A 21,599-nucleotide genomic window follows, 5' to 3' on the forward strand; every position below is an offset into this window, starting at 1 on the left:
AAAAGGAGAAAAAAAGGGCAAGGAAAAACTATTTGGGGAGGTTAATAAGGAAATGCAGAAGTGCTACCAGCATGGAGCTTCCTGGGAGAACTTTTTGTTTGCTTTTTGGTGTTTTCTGTGGACAGCATTCCGTGGACCGCTAACTTGAGGTAGTATGTGGCCCCTTCCTTATTAAGCCAATATTAGATTCTGCTAGTCGATCCTCAGACTCCTTTTATCCAAAGCCCATGTGTGCTTTCATTTTCTTCCTTTACACACTATTCCCGGGTGTTATTAATCAAATAAAAGGAGAGTGATGCCTATTGAGCCAGCCAGGTGGCTAGGCATTTTATATGTATGAGCCTCTTCTGCCTTGCTGGGAAACTCTGAAATGGATACTGTGATCAGGTTACAGAAGTTAAGTCACCTCCTGAAGATCGTGCCCAGCCATATGGGCATTTGAGCTCACACATTTCTTTACAGTATAAGTCTGTACAGGGAGTCTGACCCTTGGGAGTATCAGTTGACTGGTGGTTAGTTATGGTGACAGGTTCTTAAAAAGGTTCCTCTCTACCTAATTTTTGCTATCTTTCCTCTAAGGGCCGCTTTCAGGTTTCTGAAGGAAGAGTTTGAAGCATCCTTTGTCAACCCTGTGTCCCCCATTAGCTTTAAGTACAGTAATAGATGGCTTTGAACAGCTACCCTATGGAGTTCAAGTGCCTTCTTGGTTTGTTAGATTTATAGCTAACTGCATGCAGGGTAGTATTTTTGAGTCTCTGGTGCCCAAGTCTGTGTGTGATATACAGGAAGTGGTTGGTGAGTATTCCTTATCTTAAATTGAACCAGATACAAAGTTCACTCTGAGAACAAAGAAAGGATGTGGATTAAGGCTCCTAGTGAAATTTAAGCCTTACAGCTATTTTGAAAACCTCAAAGCCAGCCTTTCTCAAACTCACTCTGAGATAAGTAGGTATTTTATTTGAGCAAGTATTCCAAAAATATACATCATATATGGCCAGTGGGACAGTACCTTCTTTGAATGTCACAGTGTAACAGTGTATGTTCTTATAGGTGAGGTTTTCTGAAGTTTTAGATACTTGATTGCATTTTCAAAATTCAATGCCTTCTAAATTTATTGGATCACAGACCCCCGTACCTTTTTTCTATCCCCAAGAAATGCATATTCACTTCTTGCATGGTACTGTATTTTTATAAAATTCATATTTTGATTTCTTGCCCCAGTTTGTCTTCTTTCTCTGAAATATGGATCCCATGATCATACCCTGTGGCAGATATCATTAATATTACAATATACACTGTGCTGTGGAATGTTTAATGACCATCAGTTATTTTCATCAGTTACTCACTGGTCATGGAAAAAAATCCATGTTAATTTTCAGTAGTTTATCTCCTTGTCCTGAAAGGCAATTGAATTGGGTGGTTAGGTTTAATGTAATTTATACTTTACCACAACTTATGAACATTAGGAAAACAAAACACCAGAAGCTTTGATTTCAAGTCCAGAGTCTTTCCTGCCTTCCACCCCAGTGCCCACTGTGCTCCAGCATAGCATATTTCAGTTCCACAGCTCTTCTGGATACTCAATCACAAAGTCTTGTAGAAACTCTGGGAGACCACCTGCTTCTTCTAAAACAGTCTTGCAACTGGAATGAACTCCAAGAATATAGAATCTTTTCAGAGAGCCAGGGATTCTTGGAAAGAAGGCAGATCCCTCCTCCCGCGAGGAATCACTGGGCTGAAGTAATACAGTAATTATGATTAGCAGTGTGGTCCAGTGCTTCCTGTATGCAAGGAACCTTGCTCAGTGCTTTGGACACATTAGCTTCCTATGACCTTTCCACCAGTCTTTCTAGGTAAGGAGGCTGTTGCCACTTGCACATGGGGAAGTTAGAGTTCCAAGAATATGCCTGAGTGAACATGTGTGGAAGAATCAGGATGTTCATCCAAGTCAATCTGAATCTCGAAGCTGCCACCCATTCCCGCTGTGTTGTAGGAGATGGAAGTCTATGTCTAGGGAGTTCATCTACAATAGAGCTTGATGGATTTCTTTCCTATGATGTGTTTTTCTAAGTCCTACTGCGGATGGGTATCTTCTCATTTAGTTCAATACCTTTCTTGGTTTCCTGTTGTTCCTTAAGTGTCCTCTCTTGGGTGGGTCATACTGGAATTTGCGGGAGACAACTCCTAGTCCTTTCTTTGGGAAACTGGTATATGAAACGTGTCCCTTGGCAATGTATGCTGGCCATGAGGACTTTTCCAAAGGCCTTGTCCTATTGGATGAGAGACTGCTGTAGCTGTACACCTCATGGCCTAAGGTTGGGAGTTGTGATTCTGCTAGAGATGCCTTCTGCTTGAAGGCTTAAACAGGTCAATAGAAGCTCAGTGTGTCACTTTTAGTGTACCAGGTATGTGTCAACAACCTCGCAAAGACGGTAGTAATTTCAATCAGTGTTTCCTGAATGTTTACTATGTGCCTGGCTTTGTATTAAACACTTCCTATGCATCCTCTCACTCCATCCTTGTAACAGTCATATAAATTAGGGACAGTCAGTTCTGGTATAATGCTTGTTTTGAAAATGCAAATTTGTTCCAATGCAATTGATATATTAGGGAACACTTTGAGCATAGTAATTTTCTTCTAATTATACATGATTTTGTTCAGGAGAAGCACTAGGTATTGTTAGCTGAACCAAGCTCAGCAAACAAGCTTCAACTGGGCTCCCCAAACATGATCACCTTAAACCAGAGTCAGCGACTTTAGTTCCCATGTGTGATGTGAATCCCACCCTGTATGTGACATTGCAATTTCCTTCACTCTTGCAGGTGATTCAACTACTCAGCAGTTTACAATCTCTCTACTGTATTGTGCAAGCAAAGCTCAGGTTGCTTTTATTCCCATGTAGTAAAAGAACAAGTTGGAACTAAGAAATTTTCCAAAACTATTTTTAATAAGTAGCAAAGTCATACCTCAAATATACTATTTTACCTCTATAGTTACACTCCAAGACACCAGCAGGAGGCTGTCTGTGCAGATCTCTGTATGCATAACATGTTGACTGTCTCTTTGCCTCTTAGTCAAACTCTCATTCTTCCAACCAGAGCATCTACAAGCTCATAAGGGCCCCTAAAGATCCTTGGGCACAGCAGTGACCAGACTATAAAGGTGACTTTTGGGGCTTTTTCCCCTTGCTTTCCATACTGTTGTTGCTTCTCAGGCTGTCTGACACTGATCAGGTACTACTCAGTGCTTTGTCTTAAGATTTAGAGTTATGTTCATTAAGAAACAAAATCATGTACCACCAGAGCCCGGGGTTCAATAATAGACAAATGGGCTCTCATGTCAGAGATGAAGTTAACTGCGAGGTCCACTCTTTCCTGTTTCGGGAGCCCAGACCAAGCTCAATTTGCAGGAGCTTCCTTGCTGCTGGCAGATCACTTTAGGACTTAGCTAAAGGAAATATTTCCATGTATGTGTGTTCTTGAAGAAGGGACAGCCTTAGACTTATTCCTCTCAAGTCTAGGGGCTGAGATAGGCCATTGAGGAAGTACAATTTTTGCTTCTATTTTCTTCCTGAGATGTGGCCTTACAAAATACTCAATAGAAGGCCACAGGATGTCTGCTCTGATGTATGAGGGCCTGTGCAAGAGTATACATGGAAGCTAGCAACTGATCTCTCTCTTCTCTACCCCCTAGCACTATGTAGGCCCTGTTGTACCTTAATAGGGGATACCTAGCCCATGAAGTCCACAGCTCTGTAGGTGGCTTTTCCTTGTCAACTTTGTGTTTGTGTGTGTGCTCATGTGTACATATACTTGTACATGTGTATATGTTTATTCATAAGCATATATATACATGTGTGTAAAGCCCAGAGGTCAACACTAGGTGTTGTTCTTTAGATCTTTTCAAACTTTTTTTGTGAGACAAAGTCTCCCAGTGGGACCAGAAGCTGGCCTGTTAGTATAGACTGGCCAACGAGCTCTAGTAATCTGTTACCATGCCTGGCTTTTTTGCATGAGTTCTGAGTATCCAACCCTAGTACTCAAGCTTGCATCTCAAGCACTTCACCTATCAAACTATCCCCTCTGTCCCTTGGCCACTTCTTAACAATGGAGCACATATAACAGTGGGCTGGTCTGCTTTTGGAGAAATGGCTCTTAGAAAGAGGCCCCTGTGGAGTTTGGGAATTAGTCAATTTACTTCTCATTTTTATCTTCCTGGGACAATTTCTTTCCATCTTATTTTGAGCTATATAGTCATGAGGCCTTATCTGGTATATTCTGACTCTGAGAGGTCTTAGTGGCGATATAGTTAGTGTATCCTGTTTAGGTTTCGGTTTCCTTACCTGTAAAATGGAATGAATAGTGCTTCTTCCTGTTAGGTGTGTGGCAAGCATTAAATGAAATGGTACATCCACAGCCCATGGCACAGGGCCCAACACATATGAACTTTAGGATGCTTAGTGTTGCGTTTATTTCACTTTCTTCTTATAGTCACCTTTCTTTGGAGGTGATGCTATCAGCATGGTAAAATACACACACACACACACACACACACACACACAGAGAGAGAGAGAGAGAGAGAGAGAGAGAGAGAGAGAGAGAGAGAGAGAGAGAGATATCAATGGAATGATCAGGACCCGGCTCTATAGACTGTGTAACTCAGCTCCCTAAACTTTCGCTCCATCAAGTCCCTTAGCTATAAACTGCAGGTGACAAGAGATCCCACTTCTTAGCATAGTTGTTGTTCAGCACCTAGCACATAGCAACCCCCAGTCAATATTAACTGGTAATTTAATTTCCTTCGTGTAGAAGAAGATAAGCATTTCATATATATTACCAGAAATCCATTCTGAGGCCAAACAGCAAGGATATCAGACTAGGGTGTAGCCACAGATGTTTCTAGCTCCTGTCTGGCTGTTTCTATTTCTGAGGCTATTATCCCCAGTGCCCCCTCTGCCAGCATCTGGAGTCCATGTGTGGGAAAGCATCCTTGGGTACTAGAACTCACCCAATGAAACACATACATAAATAATGTGTATCTTTGTGTGTGTGTGTATATGTGTGGTGTGCCCATTGGTGTATATATGTGAGCATGTCCGTGGAGATCAGAGGACAACTTTGGAGTTGATCCTTACCTTTCTCTCTATCTGAGGCAGGATGGCCTTGTCATTTCCTGCAGCCCATGCCAGGCTATCTTGTCTGTGAGCATCCTGGGATTCTCCTGTCTCTGCCTTCCGGCTCCCCTTAGGAACAGTGGGATTGCTGAGACATGCTGCCCTTGCCTGGCTTTTTACATGGGCTCTGAAGATTTGAACTTGGGTCCTCACCCTTGTGCTGTAAGTACTTTTTCTGCTCAGCCATCTCCCTAGCCTTGCATCAATATTTGAAGGGGACAGAAAGTAGGGGCCAATTGTAGAAGCAGGGGCCACTGACAACCAGAGGAAGCAGCATGCTCACTGGTGCCAGCGCTTTTTCAGCCACCCCCTGCTGGTTTATTTTCTCACACTGCTGGGCCTGTAGTTTTCCAGAGTGCCACTGCATTCAAATCTATATTCTATTTTCTCTCCTAGAAAATAGGTCAGACTCGAGGCAGAGTTCACCAGGTGGTGTCCCCTAAGGTTTGCCTGGGACTGTCCTTCAGGAGTCTGGGTGTGTATCCTATTTCATGCTTCCTAAGCCTCCACTAGGGATGGGAGGCTGTATGAAAGAAGAAATTGGGGGAACTTTGTACTCTTGCCTTTTTTGTTTTAACTTCTTCACTTTACATCTTGCTCACTACCCTATTCCCAGTTACCCCTCCCACAGTCCTTCTCCTTTCCCCGCCTCTTCTCCTCTTAGCAGATGGGGGACCTTTGGTATCCCCTCTGCCCTGGCACATCCAGTATTGCAAGGCTAGGTGCATTCTCTCCCACTGGAATGAATAGTGCTCCTTCCTGTTAGGTGTGTGGCAAGCATTAAAAGGAATGATACGTCTAAAGCCCATGGCAGACCAACTAGAACATATCCCACATATGGACAACAGCTTTTGGGGTAGACCCTACTCCTGTTGTTCAGGACCCACATGAAGACCAAGCTGTACATCTGCTACACATGTGTGGAGAAGCCTAGGTCCAGCCTATGTATGCTCTTTGGTTGGTGGTTCAGTCTCTGAGAGCCCCCAAGAGTCCAGGTTAGTTGATTCTATTGGTCTTCCTATGGAGTTCCTATCTCCTTTGGGGCCTGCAATCCTTTCCCCAACTCTTCCATAAGAGTCCCCAAGCTCCATACAATATTTGCCTGTGGGTGTCTACATGTGTCTGAGACTCTTGGCTCTTAATATGATCTAGTGCAAATGAAGGGTGGGGTCGGAAGGAGGTTCCCCAGGGAGGGTCATATATCAAAACATTCTAGTAGTAGATGGCGGGCCCATTTTTTTTCCCAGTAGTTAGAAGCTCCCCTGCTTCCTTTAAACTCGTGGCTGAAATAATTGTTGAATATGTAATCAGCATCTGTGAGTATAGATGGAAATGCCCTGATTGACTCCTATGGTTGTGATGCTGAAGAAAGAGGATGAAGGGTGGCGATGGATTTCAAAACCCTTCTTTCCTCTTTTTGCATCCCCTGGTTGGATTGGAGAAGTCCCAAGGGAGCTGACTTCAGACTAGGTCAGGGCATCTGTGACCTGCTGAGGAATGCATGTGAGTGCCAGAGATGGGAGGAATGCCAGTGAGTGGCAGAGATGGGAAGGAAGTGGCAGGTTAAGGATTCTGGTACCCAGAACTTTTGTCCTATTAGTAGAAAGCAATAACAGAGCACATCCTGTGTGCACCCTTACAGGTGATGTCTTCTTACCTAAACAGTTCTTCTTCAGGTATTTGTCCAAATATGACATCATTTCCTTTGAAGTGCTTCTTTAGTAATCTTTTCTGACATGGAGACTCCTGCCAATACTTACCTTGTTTCTTCTTTCTTCATGACACTAATCGCTATGTCATGTCCCACTATAAATGTATGCCTGTATTATTTATACTTCCAATTTAAACCCAAGAGTCTCACCCGTTTTGTTCATTCATTGCTTGTATCTTCTATGGAGGAAGTATGGTCTGGCCTATAATTGTCACTTATTTAATATGTATTGAATGCGAATACAGGATTTCCATGGATACAGCTCACTAAGATAGATACCTTGAGGACCTCTGTTTATAGAAGAGGAGATTGAGTCTCAGGGATGCGGAGGCAGTTGCCTTTGAGTGGAAGGCAGAGCTGGGATTCGATTCTAGGTCAGTTAACTCTCCCATATCCTACAAAGAGGCCTTGATTTCTCCCATGTTGTTTAAGGAAAGCATGGAGTCAGGTATGGGGGTAGTCTGTAGATGGTGATGAAGATGGAAGCTATTAATTTCCTAATAATTCCAGTGAAATTGCCTTGGAAGACTTTCATTGGTTGGGACCTGGGTCACATGTCTGTTAGTGGTCCAGAAGATAGCATATTCCTAAAATCAGAGTGGAGTCACAGGGCTCCTCTTAGAACAGGGATAATCTTTACCAACCACATGGATTAAAGATGGGGAAAGGGGTTCCCCAGAAGAAAGCTGGGGATTGTTATAAGAGAGACAATACAGAAGCATCCTTACTCTCTCCCTTTAGCCTTCATCCCATCCCCCAGTCCCAATGGATATCCCTTTTCTTTATCTCATGCCTTTTCCATTTCATTTGGAGGCCAGGGAACAGAATTGAGTCCAGAAATCCAAGTAACTCCCTGCTTCCTGAGGTGTCTGTATTCCTATAGCTGGAACTGGGTTCAGAAATGATTCTCTCACCCCTGTCCAGTGCAAAGGACTTTTAAGAATGTTATTGTTGCCCTTCTGTGATGAGAAGAGTTCTGTGTTTCTGTGTCCGACCACAACTGCACTGAGTTACAGTATAAGGGGTAAAACAGAAGAAGTAATCATGGAATTTGTTTTGACCCCTGCTTCTGCTCACACCAGACTCCCCTTCTGCACTGATAGACAGGGGTTAGGAATGGGGGATGGGGTTGGAGTTCATAAGTAGAAGCATTGCACCTGAGTCAGAGGCTTACTTCCTGTGGTCTCTTGGTGTTTCCAGTGTACCATCTGGTCAATAAATGTTGGCAAATCTGTCTGTGGTGATTCAAAATGATAACAATCAGAGCTGCTACCGTTTATGCAGTGTTTGACTAAGTGCTTTGCAAGCATTTACGTCTCCTAACACCCCCATGGGGGAGGCTCTGTTCCCATTTTTATAGCAGAAACAAGATGAATTAGAAGTTCAGTGATTGGCCTAAGGCTGCAGGGCAAGCTGGGATATCTCCAAGTTTAGGATTGTAGTCATAGTGCCAAAATGGGTAACTAATCGACATGTAAAGACCATTGGGGTTCCAAGGGATCCTGTCTCACTGGGTCTTGGAGTCCTCAAAGAGTATGTATGAACAACACTGTTGACATTCTCACCACAGATATCCTGTTTAATTAAGGGGTATTTTAATGAGACCACTATTCTAGGCAATCCATCAGTCACAGTTAATGGCCCCACTTAGTTATTCACGCAGCATCCTTCTCCTACCCACGTCTTCTACTTTACCTCTTTTCTTTCCCTCTCTCACCGCTCCACTCCTAAATCTAACTTACTGGAAAACCTGAAAGGGGTGTGTCTAAGGAATGACTCAGAGTTCTTTAGAAGTATCTTTGAGCATATATAGCTACCAAGGATTGCAGGACACACACTGGGTGAATCCTCAGCTGTTCTTCTGACTATATCACTCCCAGATGCTAAGGCACAGCTCAATTTGGTAAAAGCTCTGGGTTTACCCTCGGATAAAAGCCCTAAGGATGTACTGTACCAATCTGATTGCTGTTGTTTCATTATTGACATGAAGAACATGATCTATCTTATTCTGGCAGCAGGTTAAAGCCACAGAGGATTCATGACGATCTACTTAGGGGGTAACTGGGAGAGTCTTACCTATCTTTCTTGTGGCTTAAGAATATGTCCTTTAGCCTACAAATTAAACTGGATTCTGTATGTCTCGAGAGGTCTGGGCATCAGTTGAGTGAATGTTGAAGTAGATGGGACTGAGAGATGGAGGATTATTTTCTGAGCTCTGACTCTGAACTGGCTTTGCAACCTTGAGGAAAAAATCTATCAGTATCTTTGTCCTCCATAACAACAACAACAACAATAACACAACAACAACAACAACAGAGAAGCCTATGGTCTTCCAGACCCACTATCCAATGACTGCCTGGTGATCTGTGGTTTCCGAAGCAGCTTCCTGTTGCTCCACCTGTAGTAAATGCAGCTAAACTATCTGAGTTTTTAACAGTGCCTTAGGATTTTTCCACTTAGGTTTCCCAGAACAATCCTATGTCACATCTGAGAGAGGGAGGAGGAGGAAGACATCCCATTGTTGACGAAGATGATGAGAGTGTACTGTTCTGTGTGTCTTAAAAGTTCATTGACTTAATTCATGTGTCAACCTTTCCAGGGCTCTGTATTCAATTATAGTTGACAAAAGTGATTTGCATGGGTAATCTTTGTCATTAGTGATGGGGTGAAAAGCAAGCAGAAAAATTATCAGTGCTGGGAAGCAGAGTTTCAATTTCTATGGTGAGTGTTTGGTTCACACACAATCTCATTCACACACTGCTGTCTGTGATGAAGGATAGTCACTGCGAATGTGGAGTGGCAGGGGACTGTAAATGTTTTGTCATCTTCTGCCCTTCTGCCCTACATGCTAACTAATGCTGCAGCTTGCTCTTAATGCTGAATGCCTCGTTTTCTTTCTTCCTCAAGGGAGCCGTTTATTTGTTTGTTTGTTTTTTTTTCTCTCTACTGGGAAACCTCACTTGACTTTGTGTCCAGTGTTTGGTATCTGGGAATGAGGAAGATTTGCTTGGGTGTCAGTGTGCAGAACCAACCAGAATATTTTAACCGATATTCTTACAGGATTCTAGGTTGCTTGGCTCTTTGGAGCCCTATCTGATTCCAGGATGATATTTTTCCGGACAGATGGTGGCTTTACCTCTTCTGCTAACATGCACAGTAAAAATGGAGCTTGACTCCTTGGCTTGCATGGGTGGTTTTTGGGTGAAGGTGGAAATGTGGGAGCTTGCATGACCTTCCTACTCATGCAAGAACACATGGTATTGTGTGTGGGTGCACTGCTAACACTCGTCTCCATTTCTCTCTCCTCCTCTCTTCCTTTGCTTTGAAACTGCTGCCACAGATGTCAGTCAAGGTCCAGGTGAGTCTTTGTTTGCACAGCTGTTGTGGGAATTTGCCTTCTGCTAGACTGTGCATGGTTTGATTCTGAGTGACCCCTTTTCCTAGGGATTAAAAAAAAACTTAGTATGTTGCATTTTTCACTGATTTTTTGGTTTAGAAGAAGAAATGGCTTGAAGTAAGGGTTTTTTTGCTGGCTTTGAAGAACTATTTTCAAACCAATGCAATGTGTTTCCCTGGCTTATGTGATTACTTCCTTATGAATTCTATGTGAATCAAAAAAGTGGAAAATTAACATTTTGGGGAAATATTTTAAAAGCTGGTGTGATCCAATGCAATGAACACTTTTGCCTTGTTTTATAGGTATAGCTTTCTGTGGTTAAAAGCCGACACTATGACCTATTCAACCCAGAAATTATATGGGTAAATGAAGGTTTCTTTCTTCTATTTTCATTTTCTACAATGGTATTGATAATATTCTATTTATTTTCTAATTATGCAAGTAATACATGTTCACTGTAATAAAACAAAAAGAGTGTTTGGTTGAATTTTGTTAATAGAAATACAGAGGGCCCATCATTGAGATAACTGTGCATTTCTATTTAAATGAATGCTCACCCAGAGATCTACTTTTAAGCCTTGTATGTATTTGGGCATATACATGTATGTGAATATATATGGCCATGATAGAGGACCCAATAACTCATAAGAAGAAATGTGAGATAATCTAGGGATCAGATGTAGATCTATTCTAAAGGAATTTTGAGTTAAGAATAGTGAATTGCAGACAAGAAGGGAGACTATCTTAGGTATTTTCATGTTCACTTACTTAGTCCTTCTTATATTTAATCCTTAAGGGCACACATGTAATATACGCAGTCCTCTGTACAATTTAAAGTACATAAAATGTAAAGTCTAACAGGTTAAATAGTCTTGCCAAAAGTCATGTGGTAATAACTGAACTCCAAAGCAAATTCACACTTTAAAGGCATACACTAGGGTCATCGCTGAAAATTCCCAGTGACTGAAGAGCTTCTAAGTATTCCTAATGTTATAATTGCCCATTCATTTGTTTTTGCTTAGAAGTAATATGACCTTTTCTTTACTGCCATCTCTTTCTCCAAATGAGTGTATCCTTTATTGTTTTGAACATTTAAAATAATCGCTCATACTTTGGTAGGGTCCTTCTGATCATTGTTATAAATGGGATTATACAGTGGGAGATCACAATATAGTTATTCTTACCAAACACGGAGAACATTTTCTGTTTTATTTTTCTGCCAATCTTTATTTGAAACACATTACAGACAACACTTCCTGAAAAAATATTACTCGGATTGGAAATGGTGGTTTCATGTACTTTTATTCTAAATGGGGACAAGTACATGGACACACACATGACTGCATATGTGCATATATGTATACACATTACACGCATCTATTAATGCATATTTTAGCATGTGATAACTACTAAGTGGTATGGAGAAAATGGTATATTATAGAATCGAAATCACTAATTTATAGAGAATGGACAGGGGAAGCCTCTCTTGTAGCAGAATATTTAATCCAAGGAGGTCAAGGAGTAAAATGAATATCTCAGATCTTGGTTTGCGAGGCGCCATTTAGCTTTGTCCTTCCTGCTTGATGACAGAGATGTTTCCAGGGGTGGCACATGTGCCTACATGGTATTCCTGCTGAGGAATGAATGGAACTGAAGCCTGCATTTCTCTTTCCCAGCCTGTGTTCATTGGGAAGCCTTTTTCTAGTTCTCCCAGGGTTACCTTATTGGCTCTGTGTGGAAAAGAATGCTAGAGGAGACCACAGGCCACCTTTGATCTATTCAAAGGGGTGGAGGTCTGTGACTACTCCTTCTTTAGATAATAGCAGCTGCTAATATTCCCCCCCATCTCTGACACAGCTTCATCTAATGACCATTATCTCACTTTATTTTCTTAATAACCTTCTGAGGTATGTGGCCTGAGCCCCATTTTATTGCAGATTAAGTGGGACTCCAGGGAGGTTAAGTGGCAGTGTTATACTCACCCAGTTACTAAATATCAGGACCAAATGGGTTTTTTTTCTTAGTCTAAATTTGTGATATTCATTTTGCCCTTGAAGTATCTAGAGATGATTACTAATCCTATCACTCCTCCAGCTCTTTTAGGGTTTTTATTTTTTATTTTTGGTTTCTAAGCCTGAAGAAAATCCTTGGTTTAGATCTTTCAGTAATGGCCATGTGCTCAGGTCAGACCTGCTGGAGGTTACTAGGTAGCTTTCTACCATCTCTCAGCTCCTGGTCAGGCTATCTGGAGTTAAAAGCCCTGTGGCTCAGACACCTGAAGCCTTTTGTGGTTCTCTGATTTTTTTCTCTTCCCCTCAGGAAGACATATTGGAGATTGTATAAGCTAATGTAAGTGTTTACCCAGAGGCCGCTAAAAGACTATAAATATGATGATTGATTAATTGATGAATTTTACATGCTGAGTACAATGGTTAGAAATAACCCTACCGTAAAATGTAGTTTGAGATAGGACTTGCGAGCAGTACCTTTTCCAGAGTTCCAGAGATGGGCTGAGAACTCTTTGACAGTGAGTCCAGGATACAGTGAGTCCAAGTTCTCTGGAACATGCAAGTTCCACTGGACAACCAGTGGAAGTTTAAAGCCTCTCACCCTAGGCTAGGATAAAAAGATTAAAAATAGTAAAAAGCAACAGTAAGCATTTCTAGTACCATGTGCAGGTCTTGGGGAGATAGATGGCTGAGTGTTCTCCTGCATCTTTGAGTTAGCTCCTCCAGGTGAGCATCACTGCAAATGAGAAACCTTACAGGGAGTTCCAGTGAACACCTTCTGCCAGGGACAAGACCAGAACCTCCGAATTCACCTGCCATCAGAGTCTATACTCTTGTTCTTTGAGTCCATAGTGGTCCTGTGGACCAGCATCATGTCTTTCTTGTGTCTGTAGTACTGTATCTGTGCATAGTGTATAAAATATAGAACTCAATCTGTGTCTATTAAACAGAAGTGGCCACAAGCCTAAGGGACAATCTGACTCTATAGAGTGTCCTGAGACATAGTAGAGCTTAAAGGGTGTATTGTTCAAGGAATATAGACAATACAATTAAGGAAACTGAGGCCTCCAAAGATGCGTAGATTCATATGTTTTCTGGAAGGGATTCTGTCAGGTATTTTAATCCACCTTTTTTCACTGAGATGTATCACTGGGCTCTCTGGACAGCTTGTGGGTGGGCAGTCCCATCCCTGTGCTGCCCTCAACCTTCTCCCCACTTCTGAATGTTCCAAAACTCTCTTCTAAGAGGAGGAAGAAGTGGGAAAAGCCCTCCTTTCTACACCCCTCTCTTGGTACCCCTCACTGCTGCCTGAGGGCTGTTTATGGTGCTGTCAACCTCTCCCCTCAGAACAGATAATTTCTCAGGCTCTGCCTGCTGATTAGAGCTGGAATTTAAATGAATAACTGTGACCTTGTGGATGTGCCCTAGTTATTCACAGGCCCAATGAGGAAACAGGCCTCTTGCTCTGTCCATCAGAGCTCGGGCAAGCACAGGAGGAGGGGCTCCTGTCTGCTAGGGGCTGGTCAGAGGCGTGGTCTACTGTTTCCAAAAGAACTAAAGCTGTAGCTTATGGATTCCACTGTCTGTGACTCTTGACCTCTGCCCCTCATTGCCTTTCCACTTCAATGGAAGTCAGCCAGGGGACCTAGATATCTGTCCTGAGCATTGCCTGTCTCCAGGGTGTGGCCCAGTCTAGCTGAGGGATGCTGATATGAACCGGCAGGCAGGAGACAGCCTCTCACATGTGTGACTCAGGGCGGCAGACACAAAGGGGATGCTGTTCGAAGCTCCCTTGTGCATCAGGGCAAGCAGTACTGACATTTCCGAGAGCTCAGTATAAAAACAGAGGCTCAGGGCATACCTAGATATATTAAGGCAGAATCATCATTTTATCAAAGGCCCCAAATGTCAATGAATTACCCTTTGAGAAACACTGGCCTTGGATTTCCAATCTGTCCTCCGTTTGGGGCCAATTGGGCTGTCTGAATTGAGGAAGTTGTGGATCACCTCCATCGTGGTGTCTCCGTCCTCACCTCTTATGGTATGGACTGCATGAGCCACCTGCTTGGTCTGGTTGACAGGAGGAGCAGGATAGGAGATTGGGGATGGGGAAGAATGAGCATTTATCCACCCCCAAGTCTCTGGGGACCATCTTCAGGTATGTTCTGTGCAGCAGCTTAGGTACTGCAGGGTTAGGTGCAGCATGAGTTGGAGTGGGTTTGGCAAATAAATGTCAAAGAAGAAGCTCGATATTTTGAAGTTGTTAAGAGCAATCGAAAGGATAATCAGTAACACGAAAAGTTTTCAGAATTTGGCTCTTAATGTTCATAAAGTATTTACCCAAGAGCTGCTATACTTGCTCCCCTCCTGCTGGCTGGGGCTGCCTGGGAGCTGCAAAGCCTGAGCTAAGTAGCTAACAACCTAAAATGCCATCTAACCCTTTAAGAAAGGCTGGGCCACCCTGGGCTACATAGAGCACAGACTGAGCCAGATGCTGGGACTGACCTGACCACTTGACATCACGAAGGCAATCTGACCTATTCTCATTATTTTACTCTTGTGGGCTCTAACTTTCCTGTCTAGAAAATGGGGGAGGGAATGTGGATGCTTAGCTCACAGGGCTGCTTTAAAGGTAGAGCTCCATGTATAGTCTTTAGAACTCAGATAACATGATAAGCAGCGTGGAACAGCTGCTGTACAGCCTTGTTTGATCCTTGCAGTAAGAATTTCTGTTTTGTAGATGAAGATTTTCAAAGGTTAAAAAACATTAAGTCAAGTAAACATCTTTTACTTGTCTTGGTCTCCTTCATGTCCAGAAGTATACTCCCCATGTACAACGTAGAACCTCTCCACACACACCAGATGCCCTCACCCACTCCTCCTCTCTTTTGGGTCTTGATTTTCATGCTTCTGGTCTAGATGTGTCTTTAGAACCTGCCTATGGCCTTCAAACATGGCTTAGGATCACAGTTAAAGAAGGCAAAGGGACTAATGTGTCAGGCTCCGACCACTTTACAGATGAAGGACCCGAAACACTGCATGCTTTGCTTGGGGTCAGAAAAATATATGAAGTTCTAAGGGTCCCTCTGTGCAGTTTCTGCTTTATCCAGGCTTTGTGTACACTTGGCCAAGAGTGCAGCCAGCCTTCCCAGGTAGTCAGGTTTTTTCCCTTCAGTGTGAAGGATTGGAGTCAAGAGGTTTAGGAATCTGACCATTGTGAGTACTTATGGCCAGATCATCTGACTGAGATACTTGGGACCTGAAAGAGTATCTTCTTGTCACTAAGACAGGTTCATGCCTTCTGTACTACCCAGACTATGTTTTATCTCTTCTTCCTTAGTCTTTTGGATAATATTCCCACTTGATTTTTCTCTTATTACCTTACTAGGAAAAGCCATTTGACATTTATTGAGCTTGTATATTGAGCCAGTCACTGAAATGCTAAGATTTGCATGTATTATTTCATTCTTTAGACACCCGCATAAGGTAGATTCTGTTTCTAGGTATATGTTACCAGTGAACAAACTGACTCATTTGTTAGGCAACCAGTGACAGTGCATTAAAGTTGGCAGAACACATTACAAGTGCCGTGGTCTAGAGATATCTCCAAGGTAATGCTACCAGAGCATACACACATACCACAAAGTTCACTCCTAGTTATTATTGCATGTTCTTAGCTTTGAAGTATGCCAGCACATTGTAGACACATAACAAAAGCTTCCTGAGTTGATGATGAATTTGTAGAACTCAGCCTGTAGTTTTGCCCCAGGGTCTTATGGAAACCACCCTTTTATTGGTGTTTACCCCAAAATGGAAGGTAGGTAACTGAACCAATTTGTAGTCAGTGCTCTTCTTAGGTCAGCTTGGTGGGAGATGCAAGATAAAGAGAAATTTATCTTTGCTGAATGTACTTGGATTAGAAGGAGATACCTGGCTGAACCAACACTGCTTACTTACTAGCCATTTGCTCAGTACAGGCCTGAGAAGACTTTAGTTCCCATAGCTATATGTGATGAGTATGTATGAATACAGAGCTATTTCCAAGACTGCCTCCCTCTTTGGCTAAACTTTCTAAAGACTTTTAAAATCTTCTTCTTTATTGTCTTAGAAAGGCAGACCTATTCCTGGTGGTGATATGTACCTATAATCCCAGCCCTGAGTAGGTTGAGGCAGGAGATTCATGAGATTAAGGCTAGCCTAGGCTACATAATGAGTCTGAGAGCAGACTGTACAATATAAAAAGACTCTGTCAATGGAGGAAAGAAGGAAGTGAAAGAAGGAGGAAAGAGAGAGGTTAGAAAGGCACACCATATCACTGGATGATGGTTTCAGTCACATTTCATCCATCATTTCTGGAGGACAAGATGAGAGTTAGAGCAGCGTCCTACAGCCCACCATGGTCTGAGGTCATCAGATAAGTGTGTGGGATGCTTCTTTGTTACTTCAATGATGAGAGGCAACAGAAGCATTTAATAGTAAAGGCCAGTGAGTTCCAAGCGTCCTGTGGTATATGGGAAAACCCATGCAGAGATTTGTGCTATTCAGAACACCATTGATGAGAAGAGCATAGAATAGTTATTCTTGGGGGGAAAATGAGGCTATAGAACCTCCACCTTACCCAGTTAGGTCACATAGTCTGTTCATGGAGATCTCATCAGGATTTAGACCAGCTATGAAGGTCTGGTAAGGACATAGGCTGTGCTGGCCAGTTTGCTGGGCCAGGCCTCAGGAAGGGTGGGAGATGGAATGTAGCCCAGAGTCCAGGACAGTGAGTTCCCTTGTAGAGCAGCTTTGCTGACTGAATACAAATGGAAGCATCTGAGGATGCAGTGGGCAAGGGTCCACTAGTGCTGCCAGCTTATTAGAGAAATGATGTGGGGCCCGGGCGAGTGGTACACACCTGTAATTCGAGGCACTCGGAAGGCTCTGACAAGGATATTGTCAGTTCAAGGCTATCCTGAGCTACACAGTAAGGCTTATCTCAAATCAATCTACCAGTCAATCAAAATGTTGGCAAGATATAGGAGGGACCAGAAAGGTGCCCTGAACAGATCAGCCTTCTAAACAGGGACAGACATTATAGGTTTTCAAGCCCTTGCTGTGGACTCTGAACTGTGCACTCTGCCATGTTCATCCTCTGTGTTGTTGCATGGTGTTGCATGTTTTATAGGTGAGAGCTAGACACATTAGAAAGAGGCATAGAATAGTTAACTTACTGCATATCTCAGAATTTGAGGACGAGCTGGGATTTGAATTACACTTTGGGTTACAGAGAGCAGAGGTTTGCAAAGCACCACAATGGCCTGGAGATTTATTAAAGGAGAACCAGTCTCATTACAGAAAGAGTTCTCCCAGGTGAGTCTGATCTGGCCAAAGTCAGAGAACTGCTGCTGGGAACAAAGTCACGTGAAAGATGAAGGGGTATGACACTTCACTCAATCTTACATGCACATGGAGGTCACAGGAAGGAGGGAGGGAGGTAGAAAGAAAACAGGAGAGTCATTCCCCTTTGTGTTCCAGTAGCATCAGCCTGTACAGCTACCATCCTCACAATTTACCCTTCCCCCATATCTTCCTTCTGTGCCCCCATGGCTTCCTGCAGTATGGGGAGTGTCTTATTCTTTGAGGATGGAGACTCCTCCATGCTACATGCCCTCTACTTGCCACAGGATCTTGTTAGAATCAGTTTGTTTTGGATGGAAAGGACCTAATGGGTCATCAAGACTCAGTGACAACATTTTGAGTCTTTTGTATAAGATTTTATTCAGACTTACTTTGAACCCCTTTGGCAATGAGCAGCTCATTGATCCCTTGGACTTTTCATTCTGTTCCAGCAGGGCAGAATATTTTAGAGCTCTTTCTTATCCTCTGTTGCTACAGCTTTCCACACCTGTGTGGCTTTCAGCCCTTGGAGACCAACAGGACAGATCTAATTACACTCCGAGTGTTTGAAGTCAAGATTTTTGTCTTTGAGGAGTTTCTTCTCTAAGGACTAAAACATCTCCAATTTCTTTGACTATTCTCATCTAAGGGTTTTTATTCTTTCATCTTGGTTATTGTTCCCTGAAAAATGACCTTTTCCCCCTCTCTTCTCTATACCCATTCTGAAGAAGGATGCCCACAGAATACAGCTCTCTTGGTATGACTGGTATCAGTTCATTATAGACAGCTCCATTGCCCTTGTTCTAGATTCTACACTCATTCAGGGCAGCAGCAAACACTTTAGCTTTCTTTTTTAATGACTATAGTGTTAAGTCAGTGAAAACCTTTTACTATTTTTGTGTGCACCGTGAAGCCATTTCTTTCCCCTTCCTGGACTTGCACAGTTGGTCTGTTTCACTTAGCATGGGGCCCCTCTTTGATTCTGGTAAATCTGGCACACCACGATCTGTTTGGATGCAGTTCTTTCATTGGGACATCAACTGTTCTTTCTAGTCTTATGTTAGTCATGAATGAGGAGCGGTTTTAGAGAAGATCGTGAGATGGGAAGATCAAGGACTTTTTCTCTGTTGTGGGATGAGTCTTTTCTGAAAGTCATTCTTGCTGATCCTTTAACCCTTAGAGAGAAAAGCCTCACTGCTTTTGTCTCTTTGGCATCTCTGGCATTCATTCAGGAGGAAATCTTGCCACTTCTACCCATAAACAGGAAGATCAGGAGAATGTCATAAAAGTCTTTGACCCTGTGATTATGCCATATTGATGCTGTCAATGACACATTGTTGTGATTGGAAGCAATACTTTCTGTTTAATTCAGCCACCATGCTCTCAGAGCAAAGTTAACCTAGAGGCAAACAATGAGCATCTAATTCAGCCACTACCCTACAAAGGGCTGGATGGTGAGGACTAACAACAGTGGCAACAGAAAAAAAAAAACTCAGATGTGTGTCTAGCTGGTCCCTACTTAAAGAACTAGCACCCGGACCCCTTCTCTCCTGCATTTCTGGAAACAGCCACAGCTGTCACCACTGCCACTGCCGTCATTGCCACACTTCCTGTTCAACTGATCCGTGGTGCTATACCAAATTTGTGGTAGAGATGGTTTCTCAAGTTTTTGCTCAGGATTTTTGTTAGGGAGTCATCTAGAAGCTTGTATAGCTCACCTGGAATGGTTGTAGGCTATCCTTGAAATCTACCATTGTGGTCACAGGTACTATTCTTAGAATAGTACTTCGAACCAATTAAAATTATTACTTTATATTACCTCAGAATGAGCCAAATATCAAGATCTTCATCTGATTCCATGTACTTTGTTGCTTGGTCTCTTTGTGTTCATAGATCTTAGTGTTATGGGGGTTTGGAGTAGTTAGTTTGTGAAGCATCTCATGGATTCTCTTCTGTTTTATTTCTAGCAAGTAAAGCTACTTCCTTGTTCCACCCTCTGCTCATGCTGGATCTGTATGTCTTTTCATATTGCATGTACAGCTTTTAACATGATTGACAGTGGTATTCATATCTTTACCTAGTTTTCTAATATCTGGGTGAACATGAAAGTTCCTTCAGCCATTCTGCATTTGCTATGGTTTTGAACTTCTGGTTATCCTCTATCTACCTGGCTCATGACATTTCTAACATATGATCTCATCCTCTGACCCTAAACCCTCTGTTTATTAGCACTCAGTCCTGAGAGGAGGGGAGACTTGAACTTTTTAATTTCTGGAGTCTTGAGGATATGGGTTTCTGCTTGTGTGCCAGAAATTACATTTACCCCTTAATATTTTTTGAGACACCATGTAGCCCAAGCTGGCTCCAACTTTATTATCTTCCTTCCTCAGCCCCTGAGTTCTATAACTATGAGCACATATCAAAAAGACTAGTCCTTAAAATTAAATCTTGTTTTTGGTCTCTTCCCATTCTTTGGATCATTATTATAGTAGCCAATAAATTATCTATTCATCTGAGTTATAGGTTATCACAACATCTAGACAGTGATCTAAGAATATTCTTGTCCAAGTCATTGATCACAGTATGGGATAGCCCTAGGGTAGGCTGTCAGGAAGGATTGAACTCTTGGGAGAAAAGGAGACTACAGTCTGTAATGAAAGTCAGGAACTGCTCAGAGAAGAACTGGTCTTGGACAACTGTGGTCTTAAGTAAATCTTTGTTTTCTCTTCCCTTTAAGCATTCTCACCACACTTCATGCTTCTGTTCCATCTAGAGTGGCCAACTACAGCCTAGATACCTCCTTTATCCTTTATCATAGAGGCCTTGGACACCACACCCCTGTCTTTGAGAGATTTTTAGTTTGTCTGTGCAGATGATCGTCTCACACAATAATGTCAAAAAAGCTGAGTTTGAATATGTCTATCTCTAAATTTGCATCATCAAGAAAGAAATGGTTTAATAACCCCAACAAATCTTCCCATAAAAGAAGAACCTCATGTTTAAATAGAAATACATATTGTGGCTGGAAAGACTACTTAGTGGGCTAAACAGGTACTCCTCAGGCATGAGGACCAGAGTTCAGATCTCTCGAACACCAGAACCCACTTGTATGCTGAGCAGATGGTATGTGGCTCATCTGTAATCCCTGCCTCTGAAGGTGGAGACAGGACATCCCCAGAACAAGCTGGCAGGTGAAACTAGTCACACTGATGGACTCTGGCTTTGGTTGAATAATAATGCTTCATTGAATAAGGTAGAACCGTGATTGAGGATGTGTCCTGACACCAACATGAGACCCCACATGCAGATGTGCATACATGTGAACCTACCAAACATATGCAAAAATGAAAAGAAAATAGAAATATATATTAATCTACTTCACCCTTTAAAATACAAATCTCAGTGTGAGGATTTTTTTTCTTCTACTCTCCTCAATTCCCAGTCATCCCACTCTAGAGACTAGGTCATTGCAGCCAAGATGTTTTTTCCAGCCTTTCCATATTCATGGTCTCTTCAGTTCTTCTGAAAATTCTAGATGAATGTTTCCATTACTTTTTGATTTTATATAATTAAAAAAATCCTCATGGCTCTGTAAAGATTCAATGTTGGTACGTACAACAAATAGTGACATTTAATGTCACTCCCTTAATACATTAAAAAACAGATGATAAATGGGAATTTTTCACTTGGGTAAAATTATCTTGAAAGTGAATGAATTAAAAATCCTGGAAGAGATAACTTATTTTTTTTCCACCATGACTTTTTAAATCTTTCTCTGTCCTTTTTTGAAACACTTTCCCAATTACCCAGCCAGGTGAAAGAAGGAAGGAAGGATAGATGGATTGAAAATCATCTGATCTAGATGGGATGATACTAGTTAGAGAGAGAGAGAGAGAGAGAGAGAGAGAGAGAGAGAGAGAGAGAGA

At 42.3% G+C, this 21,599-nt stretch overlaps 1 protein-coding gene across 1 annotated transcript in view; it reads left to right on the plus strand.

Annotated features, from left to right (window-relative positions):
- The window catches only part of Nrxn3 (neurexin 3), a 1,478,337-nt gene that overhangs the window by 23,320 nt on the left and 1,433,418 nt on the right, over window positions 1–21,599 (plus strand). Inside the window, exon 2 of the mRNA XM_028777283.1 lies at window positions 10,226–10,243. Within this exon, the coding sequence (XP_028633116.1) occupies window positions 10,226–10,243 (18 nt within the window). The remainder of the gene's footprint in view (window positions 1–10,225; window positions 10,244–21,599) is intronic.

Source organism: Grammomys surdaster, unplaced genomic scaffold, assembly GCF_004785775.1.
Source record: "Grammomys surdaster isolate TR1022 unplaced genomic scaffold, NIH_TR_1.0 279, whole genome shotgun sequence".
Lineage (NCBI taxonomy): Eukaryota > Metazoa > Chordata > Mammalia > Rodentia > Muridae > Grammomys > Grammomys surdaster.